Source organism: Melopsittacus undulatus, chromosome 7, assembly GCF_012275295.1.
Source record: "Melopsittacus undulatus isolate bMelUnd1 chromosome 7, bMelUnd1.mat.Z, whole genome shotgun sequence".
In the NCBI taxonomy this organism is placed as follows: domain Eukaryota; kingdom Metazoa; phylum Chordata; class Aves; order Psittaciformes; family Psittaculidae; genus Melopsittacus; species Melopsittacus undulatus.
Window position 1 is genome coordinate 1,248,655 of NC_047533.1, and position 13,057 is coordinate 1,261,711.

The window sequence follows — 13,057 nt, forward strand, 5'->3', positions numbered from 1 at the left end:
TCTAAAAGAGCCTGCAGGGCACACATGCAATGGGAGATAAGCACCTTTCCCTTTCTTCCTGCTTGTTCTGACTCTTGATGGGGAAAGGTAAAAGGTTTGGGAGGAAACTGGGTATTCTGGAGCTCACCAGATCCTCAAAGTGGGATGAACATCAAGAGAAGGGGCACCTTGGTCTGCTTGCTCAGGACCACATCCAGCCAGAGTCCAGTATCTCCAGGGATGGAGACTCCACATCATCTCTGGGCAACTTTGTTCAATCTTTGGCTATCCTCCCTATAAAAAAAGACTTCTTCTTATATCTAGGTGGAATATCCTATATTTCAATCTGTGCCAGCCAGTAAGGCCTCACCCTGGCCATGGAGACCAATAGGTCTCCATGAGTGTAGAAACCTCATGGGATGTATGTATACATCTATACATGGGATGTATAGAAACTACATGGGATGTAGAAACCCCATATGAGTGTAGAAACCCCACGGGATGCCCAGGATGTCATGCTGAGACCCCAAACCAAGAGGCCACAAGCCCTTTGAGAGGAGATGCAGATGGATATGAAACAAAAAAGGTTGGAGATTCAACTCATTTTATTATGGAAGTCTATAAAATAGCCACATGGATTATTTTATTTATTTTTTTTAAGATCACAAAATACACAACATCCATTTTAATATGCGACACAGAATATTATATACATATTAAAAACCACATGACTGAAACACATGTTCACACGGCACCAATCTCATAACGAAAAACCCCACAAGTGCTTTTTTCTTCTTTTTTAATATTAAAAAACAACTGTGATAAAACATATTAATATTTTTTCCAGACACTGTTTACAATAAAGAGGAAAAAAACAAATCATATTTTACTAAAGAACAAATATTTAACAGCAAAACTTTATACTAAATATCTATTTTGAATTATAACAAAAATAGTACTTAGAATAGTTTATAAAGACAGACCAAAAAAAAAAACCCAAAATTTTGTGTATAAAATAATATTATAGCAAATTGGACTGTGCTAAGAAAAAAAAATCAAACAATTCTGAGATTCAAAGTGCTTCATTCTGCAAACCCACTGCAGCAACTTTTTTAGTCAAGTTATATTAGTTAGGAACGGGAAAAAAACAACAAAAGCATGACTTACTTATGCCTAGATTAAATACACACACAAACATTATATATACACATGATGTAAGCATATATATATAATGGATGTATGCATCTGACATTACCGCTCTCCAATCAACCACTCACTCAAAAGCATGTTTGGTTTTCACTTTGTTTTTCACATTGGAAGTTAAAATCATTCCAGTGAAACCCTTCACTGATTTCCCACAAGCACACATGGGACTGAGCTATTACGGAGAACTCTGCCAAAGAGATTTTGCTCACCACAAGGCAGCACAAAGCCACCCATGAGCTTTAACCAGACCTTTTATCCTTGTCATCCATTCCCTTCTCCTGCATCCTTTCCCCTGAGCACAGTTTTATCACCCCTCTGACAGGTCTCAGATGGAAATGGGGCTCCCAGAGAGCAGCCGGTGGTGGGTCACTGATGGGTTTTCACCCTCCAGACCATCCACCTTCTGCCCTTGTCCCCATGTCCTACAAGTGCTTGTCATCCACAAAGACCATGGGCAACCTCATTTGCCACTTTCCCTTCCCAAATGTCTGCCCCTGGGAGACTTACCCCTTCCCACAGTATCCAGGTTTATGCTCTCCTTTGCTTCTCTGCCTTTTGGGATTTTGATTGTGATTAAGCTCCTTTTATCCTCAGGAAAGCTTTCTCTCCATCAGGGACAAGGAAAACACCTGAAATCTCAACAGTGCCTGAGCTAGTGGTGTTTCACTCCACATTTCCAGGCTGGCAAAGTAACTAAGCCTCTGCTTCAGGGACACCGTGCACAGGGAAAGAGGCTCCTGAGACCCTGCTATAGGGTTTGGCACGTTGTTTATCAACCAGAAGGCAAGGTCTGGGTCTGAATGGCATCTTCTAATAGACTGGGAGTTTAATTTCAGGCTAAATCAACCTGAAAATCAAGCTGTGCACCCTGGTGTGATTAGAGACTATCCACTGGGATGCTCCTGGAGGGTCTGTGGCAGCTTGGCTAACAGCAATCCAACCTCAAGTGCTTCCCCTGGCTAAAACACTGCCTCCCTCCTCCTTGCCCCCACCAGACGATGGGCTGGCAAAGGCAGCTATCACCATCACTCACTTCACACTTCCTTTGACCTTCCAAAGAGGCACCCATTCATCAAAAGCACAACCTGCAAAGCAGCCTGGTAAGCCACATCTGCCCCTTCGCCCTTTCTTATTTCAACCCCTTTGACTTATCTGGACACCTTTAAAGCTGAAAGCCAAGCTGCCCACCTGAGCACAAGATCTTTTCCTATCACAGCTACGAGAGGTCTCAACCATGGTCCTTGTGTTGGTCTTTCCACCACGGAGGGCAGCAGATGGGAGAGGAGTGGGGCAGGATGGGCAGGGATGCTCCAGGTCAGAGAGGATCTCCCAACCTGATGCTTGGCTCTGGTCTGGACCAAACGCCTACTGGGGTGCTTGGGGAGCTTTTGTTCTGCACCCACCTGCAAGGCCATGTCTGTTTTCAACACAAGCCACCCATCTCACACTCAACCCATAAGCCTCTTGCATGCATAATGTAAAGATAATTAAAGAAACCCACCCAGCAAACCCAATGCAAGATACCTTGGTGACCGCTTGCTTGTGCTGAAGAAGCTTTGGGCAAGGTCCATGTCCTGGATTAGTGGTGGAATGGGGCCAACAGCTTGCAAGGAGCCCACTGTTCGCTCTCCTTCCTGCTGAGCTCTTCCCATCGCCAAACAAAACCCAAACACAAGACAAGCAATGCAGATGTTGGCTTATTTATAGAGATCACCTTTAATGCAAATGCCTCCTGTGGAAGAGGACACACTGAAATGAGCAGCTCCGAGTGGGGTGGCTTTGCTCAGTGCCGTGGTGCTTGCAGAGCCACTGTGGGTCGGCAGGGCCATGCAATTTGGTGCCTGCACCTTGAAGGAGAGCAAAGGCACCACAAAATGCCCCCAAAACGGATGCCTTTGCATGGGAAAGGGGCTGGTGAGGGGCTGTGGTGGGGGAATGGGTGCACACAGGCCGTGTAGCAGCAGCAGGAAACTCAACGAGAACAAAGAAGGACACCCCTTTCCTTACCCAGTGCCCCAAATGCAGATATGCCCTTGTCCAAGGCTTCAGAGGGATGGCTCCCCAGCCATTCAGGCCCAGACAAGACACCACCACAGGGTTTTTAGGTCCCATAGCAGAGGCAAAACGGCAGCTCCACCTTCCCTGCTTGCCCTGGACAGGGGATGGGCATGGGCATCACTTGTCTCCCCCTCACCAAGGAAAGCCTCCAATGCCCCGAAACAAAAAACACAGCCAAACAAATGGGAGAACCCAACAAAGCCACAAATAAAAAACCCCAAAACACTGTTATCACCACCTAATTTAACACTGTTAAAAGGAAAAGATCAGAGGCCACTCAAGAGCCACCCAGGCACACCAGACCTCTGATTGTGGGCTGATTTCCAAAGCCTTTCCTGCAGCCGGGCCTTTGCAGTGCTCCTCCTGGCAGCAGAGTGTTTTATAGATATTTATATATATATATTTATAACATTTAGATACTGTGTATGGTCAGACATCCCAGCTCGCCTCGGGTATTGCGACTCTTTACTCCTTTCCAACCAAAGGAGATGCGCGGCGACACCTTCTCTGCTCCACGTGGGAAGAGCAAAACGGTTTTGGCAGCTTCACCGGTGGAGAAAGCAGTCCCGACCTGGAGGCTCTGCGAAGTGAGCATCGTGGAGAAGCTCCTCATCCCTCTCTCCTCCCCTCCTGTTCGTCCCCTTGTCCCCATCCCAACCCTCCGTCCCCCGCTGCCCGTCCCTCGTGCCACCAGCGTGGGATTTACACCGTTGCCCCCAGCATGGCATCTGTCCCCGTCAGGATCTCATTCTGGTTGGAATCCAGTCCGAAGAATTTGACCTTGAGTCCATCAACCGGGTGGACCACGGGCACCAGGGTGATTTTGGGGAAAGTCCTGGTGGCGAGCTCAAAGCGGCTGGTGCTGGCCAACTCAATGGCCAATGCCTTGAGGAAGAGCTTGGCCAGGTGCTTGCCCAGACAGGTCCGTACGCCTCCTCCGAAGGGGAGGTAGTGGAACCTGCCGTCCTTGTCTTCACTTCGACCCTGACCAAAGCGGTCAGGGTCGAAGACATCCACGTCCTTGAAGACGGGGGCAGTGTCGTGGGTGTCCCGGATGCTGTACATCACGCTCCAGCCTTTGGGGATTTGGAAACCCTGCAGAGAAGAGGGAAGGGGTGGAGAGAAAACCAGAGTCAGCTCTCCTGTAAAGAGAGAGGGAGCAGGATGACAAGATAAAACCATTTTGCTTTGTCTGCTTTTTCCCTTTTTCTTTAGGTTTATTACTCAAGCATGATGCAGACTTAAAAACAGAAAGCGCAGAGCAAAGAGCTGGGAGATGGGAATCCTGAGTTTATTCCTATCTCTATCCCAGTGACCCTTCGGATGATCTATTGTTATTTATTTGCTTTGTGGTCACTGGTAGGAGCTGCCTATCAGGAGCCCTGTGGTGCTTGACTGCCACTGAGCAGAGAGGGAAGCAGCTCTCCATAGCATCCCATGGCTTTGCTCACACCCTGCCTCCTGTCAGCCCAACGCCCAACGCACATGTCAGGGCCTGGGTGATGAGAAATGGGGCGGATTTATCATCCCCTGAGCATTTTAAAAGGTTTCCGACTCAAATCATTACATTATTAGGATTTACAGCAACAAGCCAGGTCTCAAGACTTTGTTTTGCTAGTAGGAAATTCCAGCCATCGTGGTGAGTAATCTGCCTGTCATCCAGCAGCCTGGAGATGCCCTTTGCAGTAAACCTTTCCCTTGCCACACCCCAGCTCGGATTTTGGCGTCAAACACTGTCACGAGTTGCTCTTTGAAGCATCACGCCTGTCTCCTCTTTGACAGTTCAAGCGCATCCCTTCCCTGCCATGGGCCTGATCCCATCATTCTACTCTGAATCCACACCAATTCCACCTCCCATCACCAGGACCTCATTCATCCTCCCTGAGGTCTCATCTAAGCCAGGCTCAAGCAAGATTTGCAATAACATGCAACAACAAGGCTGTTTTGGGGAGCTCATGATGTAGCTGCACCCTGCAGACATGGCAATACTCACATCCAGCTCGAAGGTTTGCAGCACCGTCCGGTACCCCCCAGAGATGGGGGTGAAGAGGCGAAGCACCTCTTTGATGACACAGTCCAGGTATTGGAGGCTGTTGATGTTGTCAAGCCGGAGGGAGCCCTCGCAGATGCAGCCGTTGTGGAGGATGCCTTTGCTGCGTAACTCCTCACGCAGCTTCTCCAGGACACGGGGGTGTTTGAGGAGCTGCATGATCAGAGAGGTGCTGGCGCTGGCAGTGGTGGCATAGGCAGCAAAGATGAGCTCCAAGGTACCATCCTGAAAGATAAGAGCAAAGCCAGGATAAGACATGGGATAGGCAGATAGACAGACCAACGGCTATGGCACATCAAGGAACAGGCACACAGGCTCCCATAGGGCAGTTCTTTTCCCAGCAGCTCTCCAGCCTGGTCAAGTCTAACTGCAAAGTATCTCCATGTCCAAGCACAGGTCTTGGACACACACCATGGACAGCTTTCTCCAGAACTTTGATGGATGCTGAGGACCAGACAGGCAGGAAAGAAAACCCTGGGACTGGCACATGAAGGACAAGTTGTGCCATAACCCTGATGCAGATTACAACTTGCCAAGAGCTCACATGCCCTGCAAAGGAAACATCAGAAAACTGGATGGGTCAAGGGATGAAGCTAGTCAAGCCTGAAAGCTCCAGAAAACTTGCATGGTCTTTTGGTGTTATCTGGAAATGCTTTTCTGGTAAGGGCTAAGTGTGATCTGCAGATAAAAATGCCCCATAGGAAAGCAACTGGCTTGTAGGCACCATAATCCACCAGACCAGGATCTATCTGCAGCTGCAACAACACATTATGGTCCCCCAGCTCTTCCTGATCATCTCAAGTTGGCCCCAAAAAGTCCTCCTTACAGAAGCTCATGCTTTCCTCTTCAGGGTAAGGGGTTGAAACTTAAACAGCAGAGGTTTAGACTGGATATAAGGAAGAAATTCTTTCCTGTTAGGGTGGTGAGGCACTGGAATAGGTTGCCCAGGGAGGTTGTGAATGCTCCATCCCTGGCAGTGTTCAAGACCAAGTTGGATGAAGCCTTGGGTGATGTGGTTTAGTGTGAGGTGTCCCTGCCCACGGTAGGGGGATTGGAACTAGATGATCTTGAGGTCCTTTCCAATCCTAACTATCCTATGACTCTATGATCCCCAGCCCTGAGGAAAGCAAGCAAATGTGTCCATAAGGAAGCTCTTTACCTTCAGCTCCTGCATGGTTAGCTCCTTGCCGTGCTCTTTGCCACTCTCTATCAGGATGTCCAGTGCATCAGCATAGTCCTTGCCCTGCGTGTTCTGCAGCTTCTCCTGGATGGCTTTCTCCAGCCCTTTCTGCAGTGTCTCACGTGCCCGGATGCCCTGTGGAGCAGGAAGCCATCAGACCACACAGGACACAACGTTAGCACCAGCATCTGCAGCCCAGCATCCCCAGGAGCTAGAGACGTGCTCAGGACAACATATCCAAGTAATACAACTGCAATTGCAGATGCTCAAAGAGAAGTATAACGATGCTGAAGTTGTTCCCCTGGGCAGGAGGAGTAAACTCAAAGTAGGTGAAATTACAGGCAGGAGTAATCAGCACCTATGTGCAAATGATAGGTCTGATGTGGGAGCCCCAGTACTGCATCAGTTCACAGGCCTCCGGCTCACCCTGGGATGTATGGCAGTGCCTGGGAAAGTTGTCTCTCAAAGGAAAGTCAATTCATCCAAAAGGATCCTCTTCCCAGGAGCATAATGGGCTTCCCAAACAATTTTATCACCTGGACTCAGTAAAGCAATTCCTATCTGAGTGCAGCTGCATGGGGTTAACCTGCTGCTGCAGATGCTTTGGGCTGGCAAATGGGCTCATTCCAGTGGTCAAATAACAGGGACAAAATTTGCAGTGATAATTGCAAGAAATAGATTTTAAACCCCAGATTTCTGTTACCAAAATTCTCCATGAAATATATATATATATATATTTTGTCAGTGTCTTTTGTTACATTTTCATTCTGCATCGTTCATGAAAAAACTGGAATAGTTCTTGGAATCTAAAGGTCCACTGACCTATTTTGCCCTGGGGACAGGAGGGAATTAACAGGAGAAAGGTCCCACAAACAAATAAGTGCAGCAAGTGCAAGCCAGCTGCAAGTGAGGAGAAATTGCTCATTAAACCTGGGCAAGTCCTGACTGCCTTCTCCCTTGCATTGAACTGCCATCCCTAGCACTATGAAAGCCTATGAATGGATCTTCCTCTGCACTCTATCCAAATTGAACTTTATAGCCCAAAATGGGACTTGCTTCTAGAGGTCAGAGGGTGAGAAGACATCCCACCAGGAGCCTATGGAGTTGGAGATTCTATAGCAACACCCCATTAATCTCAGGTGGGTGTTATTGGAGAGCGGAGGACTTGACCCAAATCTCTTACCCTCCTGTAGCCGCTGAAGGGCAAATCCACAGGCAAGGAGAAGACATTCTCCACAAACTGCTGATAGACCTCGAAGAGGCGGTTGAGTTCCTCATCGGGAATGCGGAATCCCAGCAGGACACGGATGGCCATGCGGAAGGTGAGCTTCTGAGCCTCGTGGTAGACATTGATGGACTCAGGGTTGCTGCTCCAGGCTCGAAGAGTGTCTTTGATCACCAGCTGGATCTTGGGGAGATAGCTTTCCAGTGCCTCATGGCTGAAGATTTTGGAGAAAACCTGCAAAAGAGAGCAAGAAGAGGTCTCTATGCAGTCCCAGCACCCTGTTCTTTGCCTTATGCCCACCAAAACAAATGCCACAGATCTCCTATGTGGATCAGGTGTCATCATCCAGAATCACCAACTCCAAAAACAGCTGCCAAAAAGGTTGATGGAGAAATATCAGCTGATCCCCACTACAGCCATCACAAATCATAGAATCAGGTTGTTCAGAACCACATCCACCCTGGCCTTGAATGTCTCCAAGGACGGTGCATCTGCCACAAATGATGGGTAATAATACAGTGATAAGAAGAGATGGGAGGAAACACTTCACCCTGCACACAGAGGGATGGACAGAACCTGCTTTCCCACAGCTCCAGGTCTCAAGGCTCCCAGTCACATTCACCCCATGACATGGGTACTACTAATACATCTTTTCTATGGGGATTCTCTACTGGCTAACGTGGTTGTGCACTCAGGCAAACACACACAAGCATTTCTCTCAAAGGGAAGCGGTGGTGGCTTCTCCCACCTACCAACCGCCTTTAGTTACTATGTGTAAAAATGAAGTAAAGCAAGTATTTTGAGGCATTTAGGATCCCTGTGCAATCTAGCTGAGCACAGACAAGGGTTCAAGTGAGGAAGAGAAGCACACACGTATGCAGAGGCTGAGCTCGCACCAGGCTCATTTGCTTGGGAAACCAGGGAAAAAACCCTGATGTCAGCAGATACTATTAATTTAAGCTCTGCGAGTAAACACTGTGCAGGAGTGGACCTCCCCAGGTCCCCAATGCTAACGGCTCCTTACTCCAATTTGGGCCAGGGCCCACGTTGCATGAGGAGCTCAGCAATGCCAGGAATGTCCCTTCAGCCCTCCCTGGTGCAGCCCACAGCACACGCTTTCATTCGGCATCCCCGGCCGCATCCCTCCCAGACTGCACCGGAGGAAAAAGTGCTGTTTGTTTATACTTTATTAACCTACACACACATACAGACACACAGACACATGAGGAGCCGCATGCAGCACGCACGCACGCACCGCCACATGCCAGGCCTCCGGGCAAATCAAATCAAAACAGGCTCCCAAGGAGGGAGCTGCAAGACGGTGTAGCCTCCACCGGTGGCCAGTTCCCCAAGGGGGGTTAATGCATGGTGGGGGGGCTGCAATGTTATCAAAAGAGGAGAGAAATCAAAGCCACCCCCTCTTTCCATGAGCGCCGGGCTCACTGGAGCTGTAAATGTGAGAATTTCCTCCGCAGTCAGCACTCAAAGGGAAAGGTAATATTTTCCTGGCTGCGACCCCTCATTGCTAATGCACATCGTTCACTGGGAGTTTGTTTGGTGAAATAACACCTCTGTCCCCTCGCAGCCCCTGGGCAGGAGGCTCGACAAGAGCCGCTTCATAATGCGCTGGGCTGAGCCCTGAGTAAAACTCATCACACAATACACGGTGGGGCCAAGCTCGGAGGCTCCCGATGGGAATCCCAGCGTGCAAACGGCATGGGAAAGAAAATGCAGCCGGACCAACAGACAGATCTGCCTGCAGACAGACAGCAATCCCCGGATGGCAATGCAGAGCAGAGGCATGAATGAAGGGAAGGGAGGAATGAATGAAGGAGTGAATGAATGAACAGCGGGGCGGCGAGATCATGGCCAGGGCATGAGACGGTGCGGCTGCTGCTTCCTGCCGCCTCCCTGCACTCCACAAGCTATTTTTAAGCCTGGAAAGGGCAGCGATGCTTGGGCAGAGCTGCCTGTGTGAGGGGGTGAGAAAGGAGCCACTTGGCAAAGAGAAGCTGGAGGTGGTAAAGCTGAGTTCCTCAGCTGCCTGGGGAAGGTAGGGAGCTGGGAAAAGGATGGCTTGTGGGGGACAGGAGCAGGACACCAGGTGCTGATGCAGTGGTAGCTGGAGAAGCCATAAAGTATTGGACAGGACCTGCTGAGTGGGGCCAGTGAAGGGACACCAGTGTTTCCCATCCAGGTGGGATAAGTAAAGAAACCCCCAGTGAACCACCCTGCCTCCTACAAACACTTCCCGTGACTCAGTTTCCCAGTCAAAAGCAGAGCCAATGAGGGAATAGCTTCTGCCTAAAGAACACTGTGGCTGCAGCCCTCCTTGGAGACACTGTCCCAATGGAGATGGCCTCCAGCAGAAACCCTGTCCTCCCCAGCTCTGCCCAAGTGTCTCCCACAGGCCAAGTGCTCAGGAATCCCCTGCATCCTGCAGAAACTACAGCAGCCCAACAAAAGCCTCTGGTCCCACAGTGCAAAACCTCAGCAGTGTGCAGAGAATGAGCCAGGGCCCAGACCTGCACCCTGCAGACCAAGTCAGACTGAAGAGAAGAATCCCTGTCACAGGGAATGATGTGCAACGATGTGTGCAGAAGAGGACCCTCAGGAAGAGAAGACTGAGGCCCTATGGATGTAAAGGCAGCACCTGCCCAGCCTGAGAAAGGGTGAGCATTGAGCACTGGGATGTTGGGGGGGGGGGGGCGGATTTTGGGGAGGTTTGCCCTTTTTTGAGCTGTCCTTTTCCCTCTCAGGCTCCTCCAGCCCCAGCCGGATGCCCCCCACGTCTGCTGGAGCCTGCAGCTCCTGACCATGCGGCCACCCGACATTGCACGTCCCGGCCGCACTGCCCCGTCCCGTCCGCTCGCCGCCGCTGCGCTCCACGCCGCCTAATCCCAGATGTCAGCAGATCCTTCCCCAGCCAGACACAAGTCTGGATCCCCTTCCAGTCACCTCCAGTTCAACCCTGCATCTTTCCAGTTGATTAAAAAGGAGGAAAACGCAGCCAACTTTCCCCGACAAACCTCATCCCGTCTCTAGCCTAAAATTCCTGCGCCCTCTAGTGAAGCCGAGACGAACGTTTCGGCCGCTCGACGGAGCAAGGCAAGGCAGAGCCAACGAGCATCGCTGCATAAGTTACTCCAGAGCTTCCAAGAGACAAAATCAACCGTAAGAGAATGCTCGGCTTTGCTAAGACCGAGCTGCCATAGCCCAGCAACAGTGGGGGTCCAGCCAGATGTCCTCGGTGACAAGGCCAATGAAGTGGCTGGGAATCTGGGGATGCTGGAAGGAATCCCCATCTTTTCCACATTTTGATGTGTCCCATAAGAGCCAAGTCTTGGGGTTTGCTCTGTCCAAGGACATCCATTTACACCCGTACACACACACTCACCCCGCACCCAGCGGGACACCACCACCCAGGGAGCCTGGCTGGAAACCCCTGAGCCCACCGTGCAGTGGAAACAGGATATTTAAAGGTTTATGGTTTTCCTAAGGCAGAAAATTCCTTCTCAGTGTCTCAGGTCCAGGATCTCCTGGAGAGATCCAGCTCTATGTGACAGCGAACTGCCACCCAGTACTGGCTGGAGAGTACTGCAGCCCAATCCTTACACTACACCAAAGAGGAGAGTACATTCAGGTGATGAGGCCTGAGCTTCAACCCAGTGTTTTCATGCATAGCAAAGGCTTTAGTTAGTGACTGGGGTGGTTAGGAGCTAGCAGGAACAATGCTTCTCACTATGTTACCCCTCCTCGGTTCTGGGCAAGCCTCTAAAAGCATCAGCTTCAGCCCCTGCCTTTTGCCATCCATGATCTGCAGGCCTCCTGCTCCCAACCATCACACCAGCATGGTGAAGAAGGAACAGAGCTTTTCTTTCCTCCCTTCCGTAAGGAAAACTTATGCTTTGGGATCAGACACCTGCATCTCATCCAGCCCATGTCAGCCAGAGCTGCTAGCCCTACCAAATGAAGGCACGATGAGTTTGGAGATGTTTTCACCAACCAGTTTGGCACCCACCAGCGGTTTGCCCATCCAAAGCAGCATCCAAAGTAGAAATAGTACCTGGAGACTGTTTCTTCCTCCATTTCAAAAGACCAGGCAGTGTTTGTCCCAACCCTGTCCTGTCGTCACGTTATAATGGATGTCTGCCTCTCTCTGCCATCAGACACAGGGCTGCCAGACATGGAGCCCACTGCCACGCTCCAGCAGGCTTGTAAACTGTGATGTTTTTGGAATGGGATGAGAAGGCTCATGGGCAAGACTCTGTCTTGGTACTGGAAGTGTGAGCAAAGGGAAAACACAGCAAACCCAGTTGTGAACATTATACGAGGCGCCATAGAGGAGAGGACCTCCACAAAACCCCACTGCTGCCCTCACATCCCACTGTCTGTTTATAAAGGGCTTTGCTTTTCACAGGCACACAGCAAAGAGCTGATGCCTTTTTTCCCCATGCTGTAATCGGAAAATGGAGCACATGGACCACTCCATGGTCTCCTGCCATGCTCCATCACAATCCAGGCCCATTGAGAGGGAAAAGAGTTCCAGCTCCCAACCACACAAAATGAACAACTCTGTGTTTGCCCATCTAGCACTGCCTGCAGGTGAGGAGTGTGAAGATGAAGGCAGCAATCTCTCTCAAGCAGAAGTGCAAGAGCCCCATGAACATGCGACCAAAGGGAATCTGGATCCAGTAGCTGGAGTCCCCAAACTCAATCCAGCTGAAGGAAAGGAATGGAGTGCCTTTGCAAAAGGCAGTAACACTGAAATGGGAATGATCTGCCAAAAAATGTGCTGGAAAATGTGAAATTTCAGCATCCTCAGGCCATGTTATGGTGATCAAACACAATCCAGGGTTGCTCATATGCAAAAGTTTTGGGGTTATTTTACATCTAGGGTTTTGAGAAACTAAAATTTCATATTTCCACTTGAATTCAGAACAAAAACGAGCCCAAGCACCATATTTCCCTATAGCATGAATATTTCCATATCCAAGCATCTCTCCTGTAAACCCTCCACGTGGCATTTGAGATGTCACTTTTCAGCTGAAACCCTCTAACAAACAGGCTGTCAGGTTAGAATAATGATGCACAGGCTGGAGGGGCAGTGCAAGGAACAAGGAAAACACCCTATATCTGTCTCAGCATCCCCATGTGCATAACTGCCTTGAGTCTCAAAAACCAACGTCATCAGCAGCAAAAGGCAAGCAGTTCCATTTCAGCAATTTGGGCTTCTTAGCCCATTTTACAGGGATCATAGAATCCCAGGCTGGTTTGGGTTGGAAGGGACCTTAAAGCTCATCCAGTTCCAGCCCTCTGCCATGGGCAGGGACACCTTCCACTAGAGCAGGTTGCTCCA

The 13,057-nt window shown here is 49.8% G+C and overlaps 1 protein-coding gene across 3 annotated transcripts in view; it reads right to left on the reverse strand.

Moving 5' to 3' along the window:
• Positions 1-609: 609 nt before the first annotated feature.
• The window catches only part of CYP26B1 (cytochrome P450 family 26 subfamily B member 1), a 29,717-nt gene continuing 17,269 nt past the window's right edge, over positions 610-13,057 (reverse strand). For all 3 annotated transcript variants that reach the window (XM_034064680.1, XM_034064681.1, XM_034064679.1), the window contains 4 exons: positions 7,657-7,932; positions 6,453-6,608; positions 5,237-5,518; positions 610-4,338 (listed from right to left, as the gene is read on the reverse strand). In XM_034064680.1, the coding sequence (XP_033920571.1) occupies positions 3,946-4,338; positions 5,237-5,518; positions 6,453-6,608; positions 7,657-7,932 (1,107 nt within the window). In that variant the 3' untranslated portion in view covers positions 610-3,945. The remainder of the gene's footprint in view (positions 4,339-5,236; positions 5,519-6,452; positions 6,609-7,656; positions 7,933-13,057) is intronic.